We start from the raw sequence: 26591 nt of genomic DNA on the forward strand, positions 1-26591 counted from the left end.
AGCATTCTGAGTAGGTAGCTCAGATGATAGGCATGTGCCAACAACCCATGGAGGCACTCTCTTAATCATTTTTTAAATGTACAGTTTTGTAGAATTAAGAGCATGCAAGTTTTACAACTATCATTGTCCTCTATCTCCAGAACTTTTCATGCACTCAGACTAAATCTTATGCCCATTAAGCAGAACTGTCATTTTTGCTTACCCTACTATTGGTAACCAACATTCTCTTTGTGTCTATAAATTTGACTACTCTGGATAACTCATATAAATGGAATCACATGGTCTTTATCCTTTTGTGACTAGCTTGTCTCACTTTGCATAATGTCCATAAAATATAGCCATGTTTTATTGAATGTAAGAATTTTCTTGAGACTGATTAATATTCTGAAGTGTGGTCATTGCAGTTTTGTCCATTGTACATAGCACCGTTGCTGTGAACACAAGTGGACCAATAACTGTTTGAGTGCCCTACATTGACTATTGGTACCAATAACTGTCCCTACATTGAAAATAATTACCTACTTGGTAATTCTGTTTAATTTATTTATCTATAAATGATTGGTTGTACAAGAGGGTCACAGTTTAACAATTAAATATGATCATTTAAGGTTCACCTTGATCAGCGTCATACATGGAGTTTCCCATTTTCTTTTTCCACATGGGTACATGTGTATGTTAACTATTCTTTCACATGTATACACTATTATGTTTGTAGTTGTCCCCTCTTTTCCATTTGTGTACCCACCTTTTATTACCCTCTCCCCAATTGAAAACCTGTTAGTTTCCTATTGTTCATTTGGCTAAATTATTGTTTATAGAGTTTATAAAGGAGTTTTCATTCCTAACTATATACTAAAGTCAATTTGGTCATGTGTATGTGCATGTGTGTGCATTTATCTGGGTGAAAACATGTACCCTTTGTCTTTGTGAGCATGGTTTACTTCAGTCTGTGTGTGTGTGTGTGTGTGTGTGTGTGTGTGTGTGTGTGTCTTCTAGATCAATCCATTTCCACTGGTATCTAGCCTCTCCTCTCCCCTTTTTCTTTTTCTTTTGTGCCCTTAGTGAGGCTTGAAGTCAGAGTCTATGTACTGCCCCTGAGCTTTTTTTTTTTTTTTGCCAGCCCTGGAGCTTGGACTCAGGGCCTAAGCACTGTCATTGGGCATTCCTCAAGGCTAGCACTCTACCACTTGAGCCACAGTACCACTTCTATCTTTTTCTGTTTATGTGGTATTGAGGAAACAAACCCAGGTCTTCGTGCATGTTAAGCAAGTGCTCTACCACTAGACCAAATTTCCAGTCCCTGCCCCTGAGCTTTTTTTGCTCACGTTAGCACTCCACCACACATCTCTGCCTCCAGCTTTTTGCTTGCTAACTGTAGATAAGTCTCAAGGGCTTTTCTGCTCAAACTAGCATTAAACTGTAATCCTCAGCTTTTAGTCTTCTGAGTAGCTAGGATTACAGGCATGTGCCACGTGTGCTGGGCTATATTTCTAAACGATTTAATGTATCAGGAGCAGCATCTATTATTTCTCTCAACACTTTTTGTTTTCTTCAGACTTTCAGTAGATAGAAAATTGTCATCTCTAAGGAGAGAAAGACAAACTTTTTTTTTTTTTTTTTTTTTTTTTTTTTTTTTTGCCAGTCCTGGGCTTGAGCTCAGGGCCTGAGCACTGTCCTTGGAATTTTCTCAAGGCTAGAGCTCTACCACTTGAGCCTCAGCACCATTTCCGGCTTTTTTCTATGTATGTGGTAACGAGGAATCGAACCCGGGTCTTCATGCATTCTGGGCAAGCACTTTAACCACTAGGCCAAACTCCTGGCCGACAAACTTTTTTTTATCCATTACAGCTTACTACTTCCCAGATCCAATTTGCAGACCTTGTCCCAAGGTTCAAGGAGATTTACTGAGTTGTTTGATCTCTAGGCTCTTTGACTAGTCTGGTAAGATCCACTTGTTGACCTACCTTAGATTGGAATAATATTGACTTACCCTAGACTGGAATAAAGCTTATCATTAATTCTAGAAGAGTCCACTTTGTGACATTTCATGATTTTAATAGGTTGCTGTGGGGAGGCTGATATCTCTGGGACCTTGTGATCTTCCATTTCATTTTTCCATGGCTCATTCCCCCTTCAAAGACCTGAGATCCTGAAATCGTCTAGGCAGTGGAAAGTCTTAAAGTCCTAAGTCAGCTTTTGGCTGCTTCCTGTTGGAAACTCTCTTGACTTTACACTGTCAATGGGGACAACCATGATCTTGGGTTTTAGACAGTCTATGGGGCCTGTGTTGCTGGGGTACATGCTTTGGGGATCATGTGATTGTGCTTAATGAGGAAGGAAACAGAACAGTAGGTTGAGACCAGGCAGATAGCGGTAAATAGGACAGCATAGTAGGATTCCTCACAGATGATTACAAACAAGAACAGTGGTAAAATACTGTTGTTCTTTACCTTGTTATTCAATCAGTGTAGATGTCAACTTCAGTTTCTGGTGAGAGAATTATTACAAGACTCAAAGAGTAGTAAAAATGATAGGAGAGTTTATTGGCAAGAAACATACTTGGTAGACTGAAAGCAGTTCATCTCTAGGAAGAGAATTGACTTCACTAAAACCTTTCATATGTTTAAAAATGGTAATACTTCTCTTAATCTCAGTTACAGTAGTTCTTTAACCTGTGCTTTATTTCCCTGAGATTTTTCTTCCTCTCCTCTGTTCCAGTCGTGTTTATTAATTGAATTATTGCTCACATTATGAGTGCTATTAGATTTATTCTTAGAGATAGTTTGACATGATCACTGAAGTTTGCAGGGAACTTTGGAATGGGATTTCAAAAATTTAGATAATTACCAATCTAGTTTGTGACATTAGTAAATCGTTCAGTTTCCTTTCTGTCTTGATTCCTTTGTTTATATAATAAATTGAATTATATCCCGTAGATTTTTATTCAGGATCTATTGTGTGGATATTAGACTGATTTTTTTTGGAGGATGGAAAGCTGGTATTGGGGATGAAGCCAGGGATTTGAAGCATGCTAGGCCTGTGCTCTACCACTTAAACCTTACTCCTTGCCCTGGGTAAACAAGCACAATTTAAAAAAAAAAAAAAATGGGCCAGAAACATGACCTAGTGGTAGAGTGCTTGCCTAGCATGCATGAAGCCCTGGGTTTGATTCCTCAGTACCACATACATAGAAAAAGGAAGAAGTGGTAGAGTGCTAGCTTTGAGAAAAGCCCAAGGACAGTGATCAGGCCCTGAGTTCAAGCCCCAGGACTGGCGGGGGGAGGGGGGCTGGAGGGAGCACAGTTTGACTTTCAAGAACTAGCCTAGTAAGTGATCTCTTAAGATGTTTTCTAAGTCCAAAGTCTTATTTTATAAATAAAAACATTTGGGTTTGTTTTGCAGTTACAGTAAAATGGGGAAAGGAGAAATTTGAAGGTGTAGAATTGAATACTGACGAACCGCCAATGGTGTTCAAGGCTCAGCTTTTTGCACTGACTGGAGTCCAGCCAGCCCGACAGAAAGTTATGGTGAAAGGAGGAACACTGAAGGTAAAGTTAGTCTGTATTCTCATTATGTATTGTTACAAAGTAGTGAAAACAGCACAAATGTGTTTTAGTATTACTGTAGCATTTGACATTTTTATTTGCTAATGTTTATTGTGCTTATATCAAAACATAAAAGAATCAATGAAATTAATTATCTGTGATGTTTGGTTTTTTTGCTTGTGAGGATGCCTTAGAAGTATTTTATATTATTTAGAATAGTATAAAACATTTGTATTTAGTAGTTTTGGCAGTCAGGGCCTTTGTTTTTTTAGGCAGGCATTCTACTGCTTCAGCCACATCTTTAGCTCTTTGGCTGAAATATTTTTCAGGTAGGGTTTTACTTTTTTTTTTTTTTTTGCCAGTCCTGGGCTTGAGCTCAGGGCCTGAGCACTGTCTTTGGACTTTCTCAAGGCTAGAGCTCTACCACTTCAGCCTTAGCACCACTTCTGGCTTTTTTCTATGTATGTTGGTACTGAGGAATTGAACCCGGGTCTTTGTGCATGTTAGGCAAGCACTCTACCACTAGGCCAGACTCCCAGCCAGGGTTTTACATTTTTATGTGGGCAGGCTTAAACGTAATCTTCCTAACTTCACCTCCAGAATAGTTAGGATCACAGGTTATTGATTAAGATGAGTTATTGCTAATTTCTTTAGCTAGGCAGGCCTTGAACTTCAGCCCTCCCAATCTCTACCTCCTTAAATAGCTGGAATTACATGGGATTTACAAGGTCTGGGTTGAATTACTAGCCTTGTATGCCTTAATAAATACATTCTTTTTTTTTTTTTTTGGCCAGTCCTGGGCTTGAGCTCAGGGCCTGATCACTATCCTTGGACTTTCTCAAGGCTAGAGCTCTACCACTTGAGCCTCAGCACCATTTCCGGCTTTTTTCTATGTATGTGGTAACGAGGAATCGAACCCGGGTCTTCATGCATGCTAGGCAAGCACTCTACCACTAGGCCAAACTCCCGGCCCAATAAATACATTCTTTATAATTAACTATAATGACCCTTAATCTAGAAGGACCTTTTGGAAGTTATTGTTCTGTTTTAAAGAAAAATGACGATAGAGATAATTAGTGGGCACCTCTGAAAAGAAGACGAACTTAAGTACCTGACATCCTGCTTTCTTTAAAAAAAAAAAAGTGGGCTGTGAGCATAGTTCAGTTGTAAAGAGCTTGTATGTATGCATGAAGACCAGGAACCCCTGGATCTGAAGAAAAGAAAAAAAGAGGAGTTGTGCAGAAATGCCTTTATGCTATGAAAAGAAGGTCTTAGTTGCATTTAAGTTAGAATATCTATGCAATAGTTACAGATGACAAAAAGATCTTGATTCTAGGTGCCAGGAGTTTGACCTAGTGGTAGAGTGCTTGCCTAGCATGCACGAAGACCCAGGTTTGATTCCTCAGTACCACATACATAGAAAAAAGCCAGAAGTGGTGCAGAAGCTCAAGTGGTAGAGCTCTAGCCTTGAGAAAGTCCAAGGACAGTGCTCAGGCCCTGAGCTCAAGCCCAGGACTGGCAAAAAAAAAAAAAAAAAGATCTTGATTCCTATTTAACACATTGAAGTAAAATTACTAATTGCCTCATAGAATTGAAATAACATGTTGTTATGGAGATATTAAGAGTTGGTTTACCTTAGGTTATCTAGTTTACTCTGGGTATAATTTTTAATAACATTTGGCATTCTCAAGGGTCTCTTTGTTTTGATGATTCCTTATTCACCTAGTTGCTTAGACTCTTTTTTATTCTTGTCACATAAGTTCTGTCATTAGTTTGTAGTTGCAAACTTGGCAAAAGATTAGCATCTACCATTTGTTATCAGTTAAGTGTGTTGTATTTTCTAAGTGTTTTTAATGCTTAATTATGCGTGGTTCTGGCAAGATTGATACCTTATACAGTTTAACCTATTGTTAGAATTACTGTAGAACTGTACATAAATAAATATATAGATGTATATGGAAGCATAATTTCTTGATTTTGCTAATTTGAATAAAATCATCATAGAGAATACATTTTATATTGAAGTAACTTAACAATAAGTACATCTGCAGAGGTGCTTAAATATCTTCTGTTTTTCAAATAGGATGATGATTGGGGAAACATCAAAATTAAAACTGTAAGTATTGGGGTTGGGATTGTGGCTTAGTGGTAAAGGGTTTGCCTAGCATGCATGAGACCCTGGGTTTGATTCCTCAGTACTACATAAACAGACAAAAAGTCAATAAATCAAAAATTTAAAAATCCTGTGTCAGGAATACTTATTATAATTGTCATAACAAAAACTTACAAGTGACTTTAAAAAATATAAATCTAAGGCTAGTATATATATTTCTGTTTACAGTAGCACTATTTACAATAATTAAGATAGAAAACCAGCTTAGATGTTCATGCACTAGTGAATGAATAAAGAAAATGTGATACATGTTCACAGTTGTACATTGAGTATTAGCCATGAAGAAAAAAGCAGATGTCATTTGTAGGAAAAATGGATGGAATTGGAGATCATTATGGTAAGCAAAATAGCGCAGACAAATAGTATACATTTTTTGTCATGTGGTATCAAAACAAAAAGCAAATGAAAAAAGTGTAAAGAGGGCCAAGAGCATAAAAGTTAGATTAGTAAGGGTGGGGGTGGGCATGAGGAGAGAGTTATTGTCTTGGATATAAATTTATTGCATGTTAAATCATTTTGTGAAGCTTAAAACAATATTATTACATTAATAAACTGTAGTCATAGCTTACAGTTATTTAAAATTATATTTTGAAATTCTTGTCTTGTCTTTGTATATATTTAGATCCCTTACTCCCTCCCTCCTCCCTCGAGCCACATGGTCACTTCTTGCTTTTTATTATCTATTTTTGTGTCAGTTCTGGGGCTTGAATTCAGGGTCTAGGAACCATCTCTAGTACTTGAGCTACCCTTCCTTCCTTCCTTCCTTCCTTCCTTCCTTCCTTCCTTCCTTCCTTCCTTCCTTCCTTCCTTCCTTCCTTCCTTCCTCCCTTCTCTCCCTTCTCTCCCTTCTCTCCCTTCTTCCCCCCCCCCGTATCTTTATGGCTTGGGCTATTTTACTCACAGCTGGTGCTAGGACTTGACCCATGTCCCTCATTCCCTCTTTAAAATCTCTACTTCTGGGGGCTAGGAGTTTGGCCTAGTGGTAGAGTGCCTGCCTAGCATGCATGAAGACCCGGGTTCGATTCCTCAGTACCACACACATAGAAAAAGCCAGAAATGGTGAGGTGGCTCAGGGTAGAACACTAGCCTTGAGGAAAGCCCAAGGACAGTGCTCAGGCCCTGAGCTCAAGTCCAGGACTGGCAAAAAAAAAAAAAAATCTCTACTTCTGGCTGGGAGTTTGGCCTAGTGGTAGAGTGCTTGCCTAGCTTGCATGAAGACCCGGGTTCGATTCCTCAGTACCATATACATAGAGAAAAGCCAGAAGTGGTGCTGAGGCTCAAATGGTAGAGCTTTAGCCTTGAGAAAGTCCAAGGACAGTGCTAAGGCCCTGAGCTCAAGCCCAGGACTGGTGAAAAAAAAAAAAAAACAACCCCCCCAAAAAACAACTCTACTTCTGGCCTGACAGTTTCCTCCTGCATTTATGTCTTCCATCTGAAGTACAATTTTTGAGTTTCTTTTTTTTTTTTTTTTTTTTTTTTTTTGCCAGTCCTGGGCTTTGGCTCAGGGCCTGAGCACTGTCCTTGGACTTTCTCAAGGCTAGGGCTCTACCACTTGAGCCTCAGCACCACTTCTGGCTTTTTTTTTGCATGTATGTGGTACCAAGGAATCGAACCCGGGTCTTTGTGCATGCTAGGCAAGCACTTTAACCACTAGGCCAAACTTCCAGCCCAGGTTTTGAGTTTCTTAAGATGTTAAAGCAATTATAATATGATTGAGCCATCTTCTACTATGAACCTAAGCATGAGATAGTTAGGAAAACAATTTGTCCACACAGAAATTTATAATGAATATTCAGAGCCAAAGTAGTAGAATATGTTGGGAGAGTAAGATGGTGTGTAGACATCAAAATAAGACATTTAATCTGGGCGCTTGTGGCTCACACCTATAATCCTAGTTACTCAGGAGGATGATATCTGAAGCCCAAGGTTTGAAGCCAATTGGGGCAGAAAAGTCCGTGAGACTCTTACCTCCAATTAACTGCCAGAAACCAGAAGTAGAGCTGTGGCTCAAATTGATAGAACACTGGCCTTGACTGGAAAAGCTCAGGATCAACGCCCAAGACCCTGATTTCAAGCCACAAGACCAAAAAGAAAAAATAAAAGATTAGACATGTAAAATTTTTTTCTACTGAATGGAGTATTTACATGTATATTGGATAAATGTTCATATTAATATATAGAATTGTGAAACTGAGTAAGCTTAGTGATCTTGTTTCATGTACATGCTGATATTTCCTGTTTTTTATTTTATTTTTATTTTATTTTTTTTGTTTTTTTTTTAAATTCTATTATTTTTTTTATTGTAATTAGTAAAAGGGTTACATGATATTTGCCAGATAGAAGGTGCATTAATTCACATACATTGATACCCTTTCACATGTCTTGGTACCCGTTTCCCTTCCCCCCCATATTTCCTGTTTTTTAGTATGGTTAATTGGAGATAGGAGTCTCATAGACTTTTCCTGCCCTAACTGGTGTCAAACCATGATCCTCATGTCTCAACTTCAATAGTATGCATACCACCAGTGTCTTTCTGTATTATGTGTATAACTTAATATTTTCCATTTATGAAGATTTCATTGCTCTGAAATTTCATTGTCTTCAAACGGAAACAACAGTAGATATTCATAAAAATAATATTGTGAAGTGTTAATGATAATTCCAGAAATTATTTCCCTTCTAATAATGTAATATTATTTTATGACAATATATATTTTTTCTTTCAACTTTAGGTGTTGTTTATATATGGCAAAATCATCTAATTCCGGTATAAAGTTTAATGATTTGCGTAGTAGTTACGTAACTATTATACTACAAGATTCACTCTTCTGTAGTCCCATGTGCCCTTTGCAGATAAGTAGGTCATTCCTAGCCACAAGAAGCCACCCTAGTACATTTCAACTGTTTACGTTTAGTAACATTTTATGCAAGTGTATTTACAAAGTTTTTGGAACTCACTACCATCTAATGTTAGAATATTATCACTACCTCAGAAAGAAACTTGGGTTTATTTAGTCAGTCTCTCCACCCACCTCTAGCCCTAGGTAACTATGAATTTACTTTGTATAGATTCTCTTTCTTGTTTTAAGGTAATGTGTTCTTTGTGTCTCCTTTCTTTTTTGAACATAAAAATAATTAACTTCTAGGGGTTTTCATGACTTCTTTTAAAAATAGGGTATGACTGTACTAATGATGGGGTCAGCAGATGCTCTTCCAGAGGAGCCTTCAGCTAAAACTGTCTTCGTAGAAGACATGACTGAAGAACAGCTAGCATCTGCTGTAAGATATACTAAATTTTATGCTTCTTTACTACTCAACTAAGTACTTTTGTTAAGATGTCTTTCAGAAAATAGCAGCTTTTCTCTTTCAGCTGTTTGTATTAAAATGTATGTTTTTAACAGTTAATAGAATTGTTATTTTTGAAATTAACTTGAGAGCCCTTGTACTTAATCATAAGACATTTTTTGACAATACACATTTTAATTGTTACTGTTCTAAATTTGAAGTGAATTTATATATTTGTTAATGTAAAGTGCATTATTCAAGGCTGGTACTTTTTTTTTTTTTTTTTTTTTTGCCTGGGTCTTGAACCCAGGGCCAGAACACTGTCCTTGAGCTTTTTCAGGTCTGCTGCTCTACCACTAGAGCCACAGCACCACTTCCAGCTTTTTTCTATGTATGTGGTGCCGAGGAATTGAACCTGGGTCTTCGTGCATGGTAGGCAAGCACTCTACCACTGGATTAAACTCTTGGCCCCAGGGCTTGTACTTTTAAGCATCAAAACTTAAAGCCTTATGGTTCATATCTTGGAGGGTTTTTTTTTTTTTTCTTTTTGTGATGTTAGGAATCAAATCCAGTGCTCCACAACTGAACCATGTCCCAACTTCTACTCTAAGTGCAAATGCAAACTAATTTTAAAAAAATGACCGGTACATATCTTTTATTTTTATTCTTATTTTTATTGTAGGTTGTAGGGCTTGAACTCAGGGCCTGGGTGCCATCCATGTGCCTCTTTGTGCTCAAGGCTAACTCGATATCTCTCTTTTTTTTTTTTTTTTGCCAGTCCTGGGCTTGAGCTCAGGGCCTGAGCACTGTCCTTGGACTTTCTCAAGGCTAGAGCTCTACCACTTGAGCCTCAGCACCATTTCCAGCTTTTTTCTATGTATGTGGTACCAAGGAATCGAACCCGGGTCTTCATGCATGCTAGGCAAGCACTTTAACCACTAGGCCAAACTCCCAGCCCCTAACTCGATATCTCTTGAACCACAGTACCACTTCCAATTTTTGAGTGGTGAACTGGTTGTAAGAGTCTTACAGAGATTTTTCTGCCTGGGCTAGCTTTGAACCGAAATCTTCAGATTTCAGCCTCCTGAATGTTCTATTTTTTTTTTTTTTTTTGTTTTAGGTTTTCTATCATTCAAATTTTCTTGCTCTTCATAAGCTTGCAGAAAAGCAGAACTGATAATTGTCCTCTTATTTTCAAGAATTATTGACAGAATTATTGTCAGTATGATGCAAGTGAAATGTTTTGTTTAGGGACTTGGAACATTAGGGTGAAAGTGGAATATAAATTAGTAGGGACAGGTAAATGGTTTCTGACTGAAAGTGAAGTTTAGTGATTTATATTTGCCATGTCATTTTATAAATGAGTTAATTAGTCTTTCTTTTTTTAATCAGATGGAATTACCATGTGGATTGACAAACCTTGGTAATACTTGTTATATGAATGCTACAGTTCAGTGTATTCGCTCTGTGCCTGAACTCAAAGATGCCCTTAAAAGGTACTATTAATTATTTAAGTCTTTGGGTGATTGAAATCGTTGGTAACTCTCTTACTCAGGTGATTAGTAGTGTTTGGCCTTTTAGCAAAACAATTCATACTGATTCACCCATTGAAAAGTGTTCAGTAGAATAGCTTTAGCCCTGAAGCTTATTACAGTGGTAGTTGCTTCCTACCTGTTTCATCCACTTATAAGCCACCCCAATTATCTATCTGCTTATATATATATTTATATATATATATGTATCTTTCATATATTTTTTATTGTAATTAATGGAAGGGTTACATTATATTCACCAAATAGAAGGTGCATTACTTCACAAACATCGATGCCCTTTCTCATGTCTTGGTCCCCATTTCCCTCCCCTCATTTTGGTTTCCCCCCTTCCCTATCCAATTTCAAATAACCAAATAAGCACATATACAATATATCAGATAACAAGGTAAAATACTGTAACAATATGAAATAACCAAGGGACAGCAAAAGAGAAGAGAGATAACATAGTACTTTAAGGACAACTATCACTCCTTATATGGTTTTTGTTTCTAAATCCTGGAGATCCTTCCATTTAGCGTCATCCTATATGGCCTTATGTATCTAGGTTTTGCTCTATTGTAAATCTCTGCTGGGAACCAACCCAGATGCCTCTCAGTTGATGAGTGGATCAACAAGGTGTGGTATTTACACACAATGGAATTCTATGCTTCTGTTAGAAAGAATGACATTGCCCCATTTGTAAGGAAATGGAAAGGCTTAGAAAAAATCATATTAAGTGAAGTAAGCCAGACTCAAAGGAACACAGGGTCAATGGTTTCCCTAATTTTTCATAATCAGTATGCATGTATGTATGTATGTATGTATGTATCTATCTATCTATCTTTAGAATTTTATGCCAAAAAAAAAAAAGAATTACTGATTTTTTTTTTCTCTTCTTTAAGTTCAGGATGACTTTATCCTATTAACTTGTGTCCTTAGGTATGCAGGTGCGTTGAGAGCTTCTGGGGAAATGGCTTCAGCACAGTATATAACTGCAGGTTAGTATGTTAAATAGAATACTCTAGAGAGGTATTGAATATTCAATGCAAGCTCTTTCGCACCTATAATCTGTTTAGTATTTCATTTTTACTTCACAAATTATACAACATTAACTTATTTAAAGTTGGAATACTTTTTTGTGTGCTGGGTACTGGGTCTTGAGTTCAAGAATTTGCATTCTTGCTTGGCCTTTTTTCTCAAGGCCGGTGCCACACTTCAAGTTTTGACTCTTTGTTGGTTAATTGAAGGTTTTCTGTTCAGCTGGCTTCAAACTGCTATCTTTAAATCCTACCCTTCCTCTGACTAGCTAGGATTATAGGTATAAACCACCAGTACTTGGCACAATTGGAGTACTTTTATGCTTACATTGAACAGTTTGGAAGTTACAAGCCAGTGATGGATATTCATCCCAGGGCTTTGTGCATGCCAGGCAAGCACTCTACCACTGGGCCACAGGCCCTGGCCCGGATAGTCATTTTGTAAAATGATCTGTGGAACTTGGGTATGGTAGCCTGTGCCTATAATCCTTGCACTCGAGCTGAATGAGGAGAATCTCAAGAACAAATTCCAATTCGATATTCTGAAAAATGAATGGAATTGTTTTGGATAAAATTGTAGTTTTGTTTTCAGATTCTGTTAGATTTAGCAACAGATTTGGTAATAGCTGAAAATAAATTTGTGTGTTATCACTGTAAAAAATTGCAGTAGTTGTAAAATAGTGATGTTTATGAGGAGAAATACTTTTTGTTGTATGTGTATAGTACTCGGGAATGAACCTGCTATCCCATCTATGCTAATCATTTACTGTTCATCTTTGGTCATAAGTTTTCATACATATCCAGGAGTGGGATTGTTAGCTCATATTATTACTTTATATTAAAGCTTCTGTGGAAACTACCAGAATATCCCCCCAAAGCATTATACTATCTTATATCTTTGTAGGACTGGAAGGTCTGGTGTTTCCCTATCCTTGTTATCAGTTTACCGTAGACTATGCATTGGCGGGTATATATAGTTTCTAGGAGACTACCATTAAGAATTGGTGAATGCTCAGGATGCATAGGATTTGATAATGTACAGCTAATGCTTGATTTACTTTTCCTGCTCTGCTAAAGGTAGGCTCCTTTGACCTCATCTCAAGTTCTTCCTTAGTTTTGTAAGAGCCATTATGTGCCATTGTTGACTTGGGAAGATGGACCAAAATGTTTGTTTAGCTTTTGAATACCATTTATTTTTTGGTGCCAGTATTGGGGCTTGAACTCAGGAAGTGGAGTTCTCTTTTGGCTTTTTGTCTGAAGGCTGATGCTCCGCCACTTCTGCTGCACTTCCACTTACAGGTTTTTGCTAGTTAATTGGAGATAAGAGTTCCTTGGATTTATCTACTCAGGCTGGCTTTTGAGCCAAGATTTTCAGATTTCAGAATTTTCTGTGTTAACCATTGACATCCAACCAGTATAATTTTTTTTCTCTGAAAGTAGATTTGTTATTTGTTGAAGTTTTTAATAAAAAGTGTGATCATTTATATGTGGTTTATTGGATTGTTGTGTGCCTGAGTGACTCAGAACTTCAACAACTTTCTAGCAACATATGATAGACAATAAATGCTAGTTTAATTTTGCTTCTTGAAATTACATACTATTTTGAAATAAATTTAAATTTATACTTGCTCCTTTTTTCCTCTTCCTTCCTTCTTTTTCCTTCTTCCCTTCTTTCCTCCCTCCCTCCCTCCCTCCCTTTCCCTCTCCCTCTCCCTCTCCTTTCTTTCTTTCTTTCTTTCTTTCTTTCTTGCTGTCCATAAAGCTTAAACTCAGGGCCTAGGTTCTGTCCCTTAGCTCTGCTCTACCACTTGAGCCACAGCTCCACTTGTAGCTTTTTGATGGTCAATTGGAGATCAGAGTCTCATGCATTTTCTTTTCTTTTTGTTGGTTGTGGGGCTTAGACTCTAGCCTGGGGACTGCCCCTAACCTCCTCAACTCAAGGCTATGTCCTACCCCTTGGCCAGGGCGCTGTCTCTGAGCTCTTCAGCTCAAGGCTACTGCCCTACCCTTGAGCCAAGCCCCATTTTCCATTTTCTAGAGATTAATTGGAGATAAGAGTCTCAGGTCCTATTATGCCTGGGATGGTTTTGAACCTTGATCCTTAGATCTCAGCCTCCTGAGTAGCTAGAATTACAGGCACGAGCCTGCATGGGGGCTGCTTATTTTTTTAAAAAACAATTTTATTAGCAAACAGTTATGGGGTATTTCATTGCACTAGGGGAAATGTTTTAAAGATTGTTGTCCTTAAAGAAGTTTTAATTCTTAAATCCAATAGTTCCATAGTAAGTGGGAACCAGTTCCTGGTTTAAAAGAAGGTAAGCTGAGAGTGGTAATTTGATGACCTGGTATTTGACAGAGGAGCAGATTAGTGCTGTTACTATATCTATTTGATCCCTAGATGGTAGTTATGTGTTCTCTTTATTGAATTAATACAGCCTGCTTTGATTTGAAAAACAAAGACTAGCATGGAGGAGAGAGGAGGGACAGGTATCAAAGGTTATTTATAGCTAAGGTTTGAGTTGTAAGGTAATTTGGTTCTTTTTTTTTTTTTTTAAAGGAATAAGAGGATATCTAATGCACAGAGGATATGTTTATTCTCTTAGGAAGTTGGGAAATACATTTTTTTTTGCCAGTCCTGAGCTTGAGCTCAGGGCCTGAGCACTGTCCTTGGACTTTCTCAAGGCTAGAGCTCTACCACTTGAGCCTCAGCACCACTTCCGGCTTTTTTCTATGTATGTGGTACCGAGGAATCAAATCCGGTCTTCATGCATGCTAGGCAAGCACTTTAACCACTAGGTCAGACTCCCGGCCCCAGTAATTTGGTTCTTTGAGATTTGAAAATGACTTTATTTTTGCAAATTGAACAGTTGGGAAAAGATAGATGTACTGAAAGATAACATGGATAACACAGGGGCCGGGAGCATAGCCTAGTGGGAGAGTGCTCTCCTAGCACGCACAAAGCTCTGGGTTCGATTCCTTAGTACCATATACACAGAAAAGGCAGAAGTAGTGTTGTGGCTCAAGTGATAGAGTGCCAGCCTTGAGCAAAAAGTGTCCAAGGACAGGACCCAGACCCTAAGTTCAAGCCCTAGGGCTTGCAAAAATAAATAAGTAAAGGAAGAAAGAAAGAAGGAATATAGATACTTAACACAGGCTGGGTGTAGGGAATAGCCATATAATCTTAGCACTCAGGTGACAGATCCAAGAAGATTGTGAGTTCCAATCCATCAAGATCCCTTTTCAAAAAATAAACACAAAATACAAAATAAAGTTAAGGTCTGTGTGAATTTAAAATCAAATATTTATAGTAGCATGTATTAAATAAATAGCTTAGTGTTTTTCTAAAACAGTGTTTGTTTTGTGTTTAAGCCCTTAGAGATTTGTTTGATTCCATGGATAAAACTTCTTCTAGTATTCCACCTATTATTCTACTGCAGTTTTTGCACATGGCTTTCCCACAGTTTGCAGAAAAGGGTGAACAAGGACAGTATCTTCAGCAGGTAAGCAAGCAAGATTTTTTTCTACACTTACCATAGTTATTGGGATATATTTGGAAATACAAATGTAAGTCTGCTATTGTTCATAGCACTTAAACTCTTGTAGTTGTAAGACAGTTGTTTGTTAACTAATCTTTTTTCTGCTTTTGCAGTATTTTTCCATACAACTTCCAGTGTGTGTGTGTGTGTGTGTATGTGTGTATCTGTGTATATGTGTATATGTGTATATGTTAGGGCTTGAACTCAAGGCCTCATGTTTGCTTGACTTGCTTACTTGCTCGCACTTGGTGCTCTACCACTTGAGCTATGTATATATATAGTGTGGCTTTTTATTGATTATTTTAGAGATTAACTCTAGTGGACTTTTCCATGTGTGCTAACTTCGAACTATAATTCTCTAGATCTCAGTCTGAGTAGTTAGGATTATAGGTATGAGCCACCAGTGCACAGCCCAGTGTATTTTAAAGATTATAAATGGAGGTCCTAGCATTTTTGCTCATACCTGTAATTCTAGCTGCTCAGAAGATGAAGATCTGGAGAATGTAGATTGATGTCACCAGGATCCTATCTGAAAAATAACCTAAAGGATAAGAGAGTAGGGACACATTTGAACTAGTAGAGCACTTACCTAACAAGGAGAAGGCCCTGAGTTCAAACTTAACTATTGTACATTTAACTAGGGTCTATCTCTGTGCCTCAGTGATAGGGCATGCCCTTAGCATGAGTGAAGCCCTGAGTTCTCTTTCTAGCACCAGTATATGTTTATATACACACACACACATGTTGTGCCTAGAGGAGGGGGTCCCCCAAAGAAGACCACCGAAATGCAACAGCAAGGGTTTATTGCGGGATACAAGCCAGGCAGGGAACTCTTCCGCAGGCACTCGGCAGGGAGGCTGGGAGGAATTGATAGTTGGGATTTACACAGCCTTTTTAAAGGCAAAAATTACACCCATCAGGTGGTCGAGTGAGATAGGGAGCTTCCCAGGCTGGTGGAAATTGACGGAAAGTTCTCAAGCCAGCTGGGTCCCATTCTACTGTCAGAGTTTTCAAAAGTTCCTGTTTGTACTGAAGGGGGTGGTAGGTCTGGAGGGTCTCTACACACACACACTATACATACATACATACATACATACGTAAATACATACATACATACATACATACATACATACATACATACATACATACATTTATAGGTAGGATTAAATTGGGCTTTTATTTGGTACCTCATAGTAATTATCTGTCCCAGGCTTAAATCCTCTATGTCTCTGGCTGCCTCTGAGTTTATTGTGCTATTGTGCTCCTTTTCCCAGACACACCGTTCCAATCCTGTGGCTGCTCTCATCTTGCTAATGCCTAACCTGCCCTCTTCCTGTTGCACCTCTGCTCTTGTTCCTTGCACGTCCCTTGTATGAATGATTTGTTTCCTCAGATCTCGTACATCTATGGCTTTCCTTGATTACATTATTGAAATAGCATACTTTATCTGCTCCTATTTTGCGTTTTCCTCTTCACAGTCTTAATCTTGCCTGAATTTACATTTTTCTATATCTATACTACCCAGAGGGACTCTTTTTTTCCCTGTCATGTATTTTGAATATCTAGTACAGTGTAGAAGAAGCAGAAGGTCACTGTTGAATCAATGATTAATCATTCTAGAACTCAAATTTTTTGAAGATCTTATGCCAAATTTGGTTGAATATTTTAGCCTGTATGGAAATAGAAATTATTTTGGAAGTTTTATAGACTGCCTGTTATCTCTGCCAGAATTTTTTTCTTTTTGGTGCCAGTCCTGGGTCTTGGACTTAAAGCTTTGATATTGTCCTTGAGCTCAGCCCCTTGAGCCACAACTCTACTTCCAGCTTTTTGGTGGTTAATTGGAGATGAGAATCTTATGGACTTTCTCTGTGCAGACTGGCTTTAAATTGTAATCCTCAGACCTCATTGTCCTGCCTGGATAGGATTATAGGTGTGAGGCACTAGCACCCAACTAATGATTACGTTTCACATTACAGGATGCTAATGAATGTTGGATACAAATGATGCGAGTATTACAACAGAAATTAGAGGCCATAGAGGATGATTCTGTTAAAGAGGTAATTAAAATGTGTATTAAATGATTTTTGGTTATAGATTTTTTAATATCATTTTCTCCTTCACCCAAAGGTTTGAGATAAATTTATCTTTTTGTATTTGCATAGTTTAGGTAGTGTGCTTTATATGTTCAACTTAAGAGTTGGAATTTGATAACTTACATTTGACATTTAGTATGTTATTTATTAAATGTAACAGGATCCCCTGTCCCCCAAGACGCTGTCTGCAGGTAGAGGTCTTGGGCATTAGAATGAGGACAACTAGAGAATGCCATATCCCATTCCACCAGAGTCCACCACAACTACCAGCTTTCCAGCCTCCCTGAACCTCCTGATCCTGGTGAAGGAGAGAGGAGAGAGTTATTTCCTGCCTGTTTGAATCCAAAGTCTGAAGAGCCCACAGTCACCTGCTGTGTCTATATATTGATATTGCTGAACATGTATAATCTCTTGGTGTCATTTTTTTCAAGTATAGAAGGGTTTTACAGGAAAGGACTACACTAAAAAACCTTGAATATGTATTATCAAATTGGCTTGTGTATCAGAAGATACACATTAATATCTATGTTAAGTAAAACTAGAATTTTCATTCTATTTTTGCAGACAGATTCTTCATCTGCCTCAGCAGTACCACCTTCTAAAAAGAAAAGCTTAATTGATCAGTTCTTCGGTCTTGAGTTTGAAACTACGTATCCTTACAAGCAGATTAACCCATAAGATATGAATTGGCATTGGTAGTGTTTGGTTGTGGCATGGTGGGTAGGATAGAAGAAAAATGTTAGTGGTTTTTTATTTCTAAAAATGTGTAATGGAAATAAGGAATAAAAAAACACACTAATGATCTTTCTTTAAATTTATGGAACTGTGTACTTGTCCACATGTCAGTATGTTGACATAAATGTCTATTGGAAGATGATATTTCAACTTCCAAGCAATGATGGTTTAATAGCGTAGGATAACTCACTCTGTTCTAGAACAACAAATTGAATATTTGTTGCCATTCCTTATCTTATTTTGCAAAGCATGAAATGTACAGAATCTGAAGAAGAAGAGGTCACCAAAGGGAAGGAAAACCAGCTTCAGCTTAGCTGTTTTATTAATCAGGAAGTCAAGTATCTTTTTACAGGACTTAAATTGGTAAGGATAATAGTGGCTGGTTATCAATCATCATTTGTAAATTAGATTACATATGTGTACATGCTAAAATTTATTTGTAACCTTAAGGACAAAACTCACTGTGATCAATTGCTTGTTTATATGCATGCACACCAGTTCTGGGACTTGAACTCGGCCTGCGTGCTATCCCCTTAGCTTTTTTGATGAAGACTGTTGCCCTTATCACTTGAGTCACAGCTCCATTTCTTGGTTTTTACTGATTAATCTGAGATAAAGAGACTTTTCTACCTGGACTGGCTTTGAGCTATGATTCTCAGATTTTAGCCTCTGAATAGCTGTGATTAGAGGCATTAGCCACTTACCTCACTATGCTTTAGATAGTCATTTGCAGACATGTTACTGAATAGCTTTACAACTACGTGTTTTCACATAAGTCAAGCAAGACAGTACTGTTTTCTTGTTTCAATTCACAAGTGTTCTTTGCACAGCAATTTTAGTGCCTTGGTGTGTGCGTTTTTGCTTGGTGATACTAGTGTGTAGAATGATCCTTAAATCTAGTATTCCTAAGTTCAGGAAGATTGATATGCCTTACCAAGAAAATATACCTGTTAGGTGCTGGGAATGTGACTTAGTGGTAGAGTGCTTGCCTAACATGCATTAATCCCTGGGTTCGATTCCTCAGTACCATATAAACAGAAAAGGCGGAAAGTGTTGGTGTGGCTCAAATGGTAGAGTGCTAAGCTTTGTACAAAAGAAGCTCAGAGACTGTGCCAGGTCTTGAGTTGAAGCCTAGGACTGGCAAAAAAGGAGAGAAAGACTATTTGGTCACGAGAAATGGTACTATTGGTTTGTTAAATGTTAATGAACCAATGCCGGCTGTATCTAAACTTTTTTTTTTTTGCTTTTCCTGGAACTTGAACTCAGGTTCTGAACACTGTCTTTGGAGTTTCTTCAAGGCTAGTGTTCTATCACTTGAGCCACAGCACAACTTGTGGCATTTCTATGTACTGAAGAATCACACCAGATCTTTGTGCTTGGCAAGCAATCTACCATTAGGTCACACTCCCAGCACCCCAAACTTTTTTTTTTCATTTTTTTTATTAAAGAATTTATTAATGTTAATTTTTACATCATATTTTAAATGACAAGTTTAACAAACAAGTGTTCAAGGAGGAGGGAATCTCTATTTACAATCACTGGGACTTAGTATTTAGAACTTAATAAAAATTAGGCTAAGGGTTTGTATGTCATAGAAACATTAATTTATGAAATAAAACATGTCTATAGAGTCATAGGTTTTTATGTCTATATAGTTATGTTTATATTTCCATTACCATGTCCATAGCTTTGGGTCCAAACTTTTTTTTTAAAGACATATTTCTAAGTTGTATTTATTTCCATTGTAACTTTAAAGGTTTTTTTTTAGTTGCATGTGGTTGTATATTCCCAGCACTTGGGAGACTGAGATAAGAGGACCATGAATTTGAGACATTTACTCAAAAAACAAAGTTGAAATTTTTTTGAAGTAATTTAAAAGATTCTTGTGCTTATTTATTTATTTTTATTTGTTAGTCTTGGGCTTTTAGCTCAAGGCCTGAGCACTGACTGTCCTTGGGCTTTCTCAAGGGTAGCACTCTACCACTTGAGCCACAGCAACACTTCTGGCTTTTCTATGTATGTGGTACTGAGGAGTCAAACCTGGGTGCTGTGGCTTAAGGGGTAGGGCAGTAGCTTGAACTGAAGAGCTCAGGGACAACACCTAGGCCCAGAGTTCAATGCCCATGACCAACAAGAAAAGTCAGAGGTATGGTTCTATGTTGTAGGTAAAAGTCTTTTGAAACTCACTTTGTCATGTCATTTTTTTTTTTAGAGACTTCAGGAAGAAATTACTAAACAGTCTCCAACATTGCAGAGAAATGCTTTGTACATCAAATCTGTAAGTGGTGCATTTATTTTGAATTTGAGTCCCAGTTCATTGAAAGCTTTCCGGTTCACGAAATTTAACTTTTATTTTTATCATTGTGGGATTTAAAACTATTATATTTGGATGTTAAGTTTTTTTTCCCATTTTTCTCTTGTCAGTCGAAGATCAGCCGACTACCTGCTTACTTAACTATTCAAATGGTTCGGTTTTTTTATAAAGAGAAAGAATCTGTGAATGCCAAAGTTCTGAAGGTTAGTAATAAACTTTAGCTTGTACATAAAATACGGTTCTTTGGAATTCATCTGCAATGTAGAATAGGCTTCTTTATTCCTTTAGGTATTAAGTGTCTAAAATATTATAAATAGGGAATCATCAACATTATATAACTTTTTAAAAAAAATTTCTAAGACAAGAAAGATCTTTTGATGTAGCCGAGGTTGCTCTAGAACCTGTGATCTTCTGCCTCATTCTCCCTGTTGCTACCTGCATAAGCATGTGTCATTGTATCTACATTAGACTTGTGGTTCTTAACTAAAAATGTGTACTAGAATTACCTGTTGATTCAATTTTATATACATGCTTGGCTTCTCCTCAGCCCTAAATATTTGATGACATTGTAGGCTGGACCTATGATCTTGGAGTTTTCAAAGGATTCACATACAATTCTGATAGATTTCTTCCCAGAAATACTGCCTAGGTCACGTTCTTTATTTCAGAAATGCTGATTCAGTAGATTTGCATGACAATGAGGAGTACAGTAAGCTCACTGTACTATATTCCAGGTAGTGGCTTTTCTGTAGGTGACAAAAGTAAAACACTAGAGCTTGAATACTGCAGTGGTAGTTCTGGTGACTCCTGGATTTAGAAGCCATAACACTGGCTTTGAGTGGTAGCTTTGCTTATGTCAGTGGAACTCCTGATCTTTGGGGAGGGTCTAACCTCTTAAACTGAAATTTGTAATACATCTTCTAATAGCTAAGTATAAAAAGTATGAATGTAGTTTATGTAGTTGAAGTGTCTATACTAATATTTACTTTTAAAAAGAAAATTAGGTTTGACAGCTTGAACTCAGGGCCTGGGTGCTGTCTAAGTTTTCCACTCAAGATTGGTGCTCTAGCTTCAGTGGCTCACGCCTATAATCCTAAATGCTCAGGAGGCTGAGATCGAGGTTTGAAGCCAGCCCATGTAGGAAAGTCCATGAGACTCCTACCTCCAATTAATCACACAAAAAAATCAGAAGTTGTTCTGTGTCTCTAGTGGTAGAACACTAGCATTAAACAAAAGGAGCCCAGGGACAAGTTCCAGGCCCGGAGTTCACATCCCATGACAAAAGAAAAAAAAAAAGACTAGGGACTGGGAGTTTGGCCTAGTGGTTAAAGTGCTTGCCTAGCATGCATGAAGACCCGGGTTCGATTCCTCAGTACCACATACATAGAAAAAAGCCAAAAGTGGTGCTGAGGCTCAAGTAGTAGAGCTCTAGCCTTGAGAAAGTCCAAGGACAGTGCTCAGGCCCTGAGCTCAAGCCCAGGACTGGCAATGTTCTACCAACTTGATCCACATCTCCATTTCTGGCATTGGACTCACAGGCTTTCTTGCCTTCAGCTGTCTTTGAACTGTGATCCTCAGATCTCAGTCTCCTGAGTAGCAAGAATTAAAGGTATGAACTACCAGCACCCAGATTAGTGTTTTAATTTAAATTATTGGAGCATACTAGTGTGTAAAATTAAACTTTACGTTAGAAAATAATTCTAAATTGACTCCAATATTGGGAATTCATTATTTTCACTCTAATATAGCTGAATTGCTGCTTCTGCCAAATTAGTTAATTAATTTTTGTAATAGCACTGGGGCTTGAACACAGGGCCTTACACACTTGCTTAATGTTCTTGGTCAAGGATGGTGCTCTACCACTTAAGTTGTACCTCTAAATCTGGCTTTTTGCTGGTTAATGGACATGAGTCTCAAGTTTGTCTGCCCTGATGAACTTGAATCTCAGTCCTCAGATCTCAGCCTCATGAATAGCTAGGATTATAGGCAAGAATTCTCAATGTTTAAATATCTCTCTCTGGGATCGGTTTGATACAATGGGAACACTTTTGGAAAGTATTTACCTTAAAACACATAGAATTTGGTCATTTTAAGAGTAACCCAAAGCCTTTACAGTTGCAAAGTATTCCACATGATTTTCATAAGACTTTATCAAAATCCTTTGTATTTGAATTATTAAATCACTACTTCAAACGTGTGATACAGGGGCTGGGAGCTGCAAATGGCTCTGTGGCTCCAGTGGTAGAAGTATTAAGCCTTGAGCAAAATAAAAACAAACAAAACTCAGGGACAGTGGCCAGGCCCTGAGTTCAATCAAGCCCAGGAATGGCAAAAACAAAAAAACGTGTAACATATCATAAGAATCCATGTGTCTGATTTCAAATTTTCTTTCTTCTTGGTTTGTATGTAGGATGTTAAATTTCCTCTCATGTTGGATGTTTATGAACTATGTACTCCAGAACTACAAGAGAAAATGATCTCTTTTCGATCAAAATTCAAGGATCTAGAAGATAAAAAAGTGAACCAGCAGCCAAATGTAGTAGGTTCTTATTGCCAACTTTTTTTTTCTCACTGCCAACTTTTTAATATTTTAATCTTTAATCAGTCCTCAACAATTACATTGCATTGTCGACCTTTTCGTATAAATGGATGAACCTGTATTTTAATTAGGAAGTGCACATCCTGCATATATTGGTATAAGCCTTTAGAGTTTCAGATGTAAAACTAAAGTTAGCGTAAGACAGAAGAGCTACTTTTGGAAAACTGGTCTTTCATAGAATAAATTTAATATTTTCCATTTGGCTGTAACCTGCAGATATTATATTTATGCCACATAACACTACACATTGTACTTATCATTTTCACCATATGTGATTGTGTTCCTTGTTAGGTTTAGAGTCATTTCCATTTTTAGATGTGGTTGTAGGTGTAGAATATTGATTCTTGAATGTGTACAACAAAGTCATTTTGGTAGGTGCTGCTTGTCTTGGAGATACTAAAATGTAACAACATTTTATAAATTATGTTATTTTAGTTTTATTTAAGAGGTCTGAATTGTATGTTGAATCTTTTTCTTTGGAATGAAAATTATCTGAATATCTAGAAGTATCTTACCTTAAAAAAAAACCCAAACCATAACAAATTGCTATCAGGTCTTGAATTGAGAGGCTTGAACTGTACCACTTTCTTCTCTGCTGGTTGTTGCCACTTGAACTACATCTCCCACCTGGCTAGTTGGTTAGTTGGAGACAAAGCCTCTCAGACTTTTCTGCTTTGATTGGCTTTGAGCCAAGATCTTTCCTTGAGTAATAAGTATTATAGGCATAGCCATTAATGTCTGGCTAATATTACAAGTCTTAAAATTATATTTGTATATATGTGTTAAAAGCACTTTTTAAAACGTTAAATTTTATTTTGGGATAATCCTAGAAATCACATACAGTTATGAGAAAGAATACTGAGCGATCTCAAGTCCTCTCCCTTGTTTTCCTTAGTGGCAATATCGTATACACTGTAAAGCAATGATCTCAGCCAAGTTGCTGACGAATATATTTCTGTTACCAAGAAGATCCTTCATAATTGCCTTTTGTAGCCACAGATTCACTTTCCGTCTGCCCTCAATTCTTTGTAAACACTAATCACTTTTTCCTTTTCAACAATTTGGTTATCTCCAAAACATTTAGTAAATGAAATAGAAAATTTTCCATTTTAAAACACAACCTTTTGGGATTGACTTTCCCCCACATTAGTCTAGATTATTATGTAAAGATCCTTTTTATTCCGGAGTAGTTTTTCCTGGTATGGATATATCAGTTTGTTTAACTATACAACTATTAAAGAACATGTGAGTTACTTGTAGTTTTTGTCTGCTTTGTGTGATTTAAGTATTCATCAGCAGATTTTAGTGTAAATATGTAGTTGTGAGCATATTAGTTACTATTTAGTTTTTCAAGGACGCCAAACATTTTACATTCCATTTTATTTCAATAAGTGACCAATTCACTATCTCCATGTTCTCAGCAGAGTGAGAGTCAGATTGATCAAAGCTGGTGAAAAATTAATGAGGGAAAAGAGAACTCTTCCATGTAGGCAAATGCCACACAATTTATTTTGTCTTAATACTTTGTAGCCAGTGAATGTGTGAAACAAGAATATAAATATTATTTCCAATGTAATGATTTAAGATTTTTTTCCCCCAGTGTGACAAGAAGGGTAGTCCACAGAAAGAAGTTAAATATGAACCCTTTTCATTTGCTGATGGTAAGTCAGCATTTCATTTGACTATGTATGTATGTATGTATGTATGTATGTATGTATGTATGTATGTATGTATGTATTGGTAAAAATCCATCTTGCCACACATTAAGATAAACCTTTTAAAGTCATCTTTTGAAGACTATTTTGCCTTAACATGACAAACAGTATAAATTACTTTTCAAAAAATAACATTCTTGAAGCCTTCATATCTTCCTGGATTGTAAGAAAGCAAATCACTAATCTAAATTTGAATTATTTTTTATTATTACTTCTCTTGAGAAAACACACTTGTATTTGTTATCTGATACTAATGAATTCAAATTTCTTTAGATATTGGCTCCAATAACTGTGGCTATTATGACTTACAAGCAGTGCTGACCCACCAGGGAAGGTCTAGTTCATCAGGTCATTATGTATCATGGGTGAAAAGAAAACAAGGTAAAGAATGCTACAGTATTTTTTCAATTGTTGAGTAGTTTGTTACATATTTTATACAATTTAGATTTTTTGTCATAGAACTTGTTTCTTCCCCTCACTGTTGGCAGTATACCATTTTTTCCCCCATAGTTTTGAGTTTATGCCCCAGTACTGGCACCAGAAAAATAAAGATGGAAAATGGTATTGGTTTACATTTTTATGGCTAACAAAAAATAGCTGGATTTTTATATCTGCCTTGCATTTCTTACCCTTCTTTCCCCTCCTTTTTCTGCTTTACCCTCTTCTCCTCTTCGCCTCCCTTCCTCTCCTTCCTGTGCTAGGGATGGAAGCCTCAGTCTTGTACAGGACAGATGAGCTCTGCCACCAAGCTAGACCACAGTCTTCTCTCACATCTATTTGTATGTTACAGTATCATTTGTCATGAAGGCTCTGAAAGGGTAGAGGAGGCAAATAACACTGTAGATAATATTGAAATACTTGTGCCATCGTGGAATCATTAGGGTTCTCAAAGCTTGTCCCTGGATGACACTTCAAGTGCTGTTGGTAGGCAGGTGGGGATATTGCAGTACTTCAAAATTGTCTTTTTTGGAAACAAATAGGATTTGAAGAGTTGTACTTTCTTGCTCTTTAGATGAATGGATCAAGTTTGATGATGACAAGGTCAGCATTGTAACACCAGAAGACATCCTGCGGCTGTCTGGTGGTGGAGATTGGCACATTGCTTATGTTCTACTCTATGGGCCTCGCAGAGTTGAAGTAATGGAAGATGAAAGTGAACAGTAATCTTCAATTTAGCTATTTATGCTTAGATGTGAGATAATGTTATTTGTTGATCATTTCTATAAGCCAGAGCTTTAAAGGAAGACATTTAGGTGGTTTTGTTTCCCTCATGTTGAACAAGAGAGCAGAATCAGACCACTTGTGTATCAATCTGAAAATGACAGAAAATTGACTTTGGAAAAGCTGCCCTGTATAAAAGTGACTGGATGACAGTCTTTAAAAACTTATTTCTTACAGTAATTCAACTATTACATTCTGTGATTATTTTTATCCTTTTTCAGCCCAAGATTCAATAGTGATGTTTATTGCACACTTATTACCTACTACTATTTGTTCTTGCATGGTTCACTTTACCATTCAGTAAGTAGCTGCCCATTCTTTGCCTTATCTAACAAAAAATTTTTCCAGGTTGATGGAAAAGGAAGTGTTGCTTTCATTGTGTAACTCAGTGCTGCTGGTCCACATCCCATGAGAACATGGGTGCAATCAAGTATTTGTCCAGCCTGACCGTTGCTGGCTTTTCATGACTTAAAATAAATTGTGATCAATATGATTATATTTGATTTTACATTTATTATTGTGTCCCTCTAATGTACTATGGTTTGTACATTTAACTTTGCAATCGTTTTGTAGTAATCAGCTTTAAAAATGTTGATCTCTGGTTGCTTATTTTTAGAAAATGAGGATATTTAATAATAAAAAAAAAGAGGGATTATAGTTTTTGACCTGAAGTCTTTGTTCTTTTTAGTGTTGGAGTTCCGCTGAAGATTCAGATATGTGTAATAAAACTTCTACAGATTAATATTATGCTGTTAAGCATCCATTTAAGAGAGGTAACTTCTTTGCTGCTCATATCCCACTTAAAG

General features: G+C 37.2%; 1 protein-coding gene across 1 annotated transcript in view; it reads left to right on the forward strand.

Moving 5' to 3' along the window:
• The window catches only part of Usp14 (ubiquitin specific peptidase 14), a 28825-nt gene extending 2547 nt beyond the window's left edge, over nucleotides 1-26278 (forward strand). Inside the window, exons 2-16 of the mRNA XM_090353363.1 lie at nucleotides 3403-3548; nucleotides 5629-5661; nucleotides 8893-8997; nucleotides 10396-10499; nucleotides 11475-11533; nucleotides 14942-15072; nucleotides 17085-17165; nucleotides 17766-17851; nucleotides 18185-18299; nucleotides 20149-20214; nucleotides 20361-20453; nucleotides 22661-22789; nucleotides 24450-24510; nucleotides 24838-24945; nucleotides 25577-26278. Coding sequence (XP_090209489.1) covers nucleotides 3403-3548; nucleotides 5629-5661; nucleotides 8893-8997; nucleotides 10396-10499; nucleotides 11475-11533; nucleotides 14942-15072; nucleotides 17085-17165; nucleotides 17766-17851; nucleotides 18185-18299; nucleotides 20149-20214; nucleotides 20361-20453; nucleotides 22661-22789; nucleotides 24450-24510; nucleotides 24838-24945; nucleotides 25577-25728 — 1469 coding nt within the window. The 3' untranslated portion in view covers nucleotides 25729-26278. The remainder of the gene's footprint in view (nucleotides 1-3402; nucleotides 3549-5628; nucleotides 5662-8892; nucleotides 8998-10395; nucleotides 10500-11474; nucleotides 11534-14941; nucleotides 15073-17084; nucleotides 17166-17765; nucleotides 17852-18184; nucleotides 18300-20148; nucleotides 20215-20360; nucleotides 20454-22660; nucleotides 22790-24449; nucleotides 24511-24837; nucleotides 24946-25576) is intronic.
• The last annotated feature ends 313 nt before the right edge of the window (nucleotides 26279-26591 follow it).

This window comes from Megascapheus bottae, chromosome 19 (assembly GCF_031878675.1).
Source record: "Megascapheus bottae isolate mThoBot1 chromosome 19, mThoBot2.hap1, whole genome shotgun sequence".
In the NCBI taxonomy this organism is placed as follows: domain Eukaryota; kingdom Metazoa; phylum Chordata; class Mammalia; order Rodentia; family Geomyidae; genus Megascapheus; species Megascapheus bottae.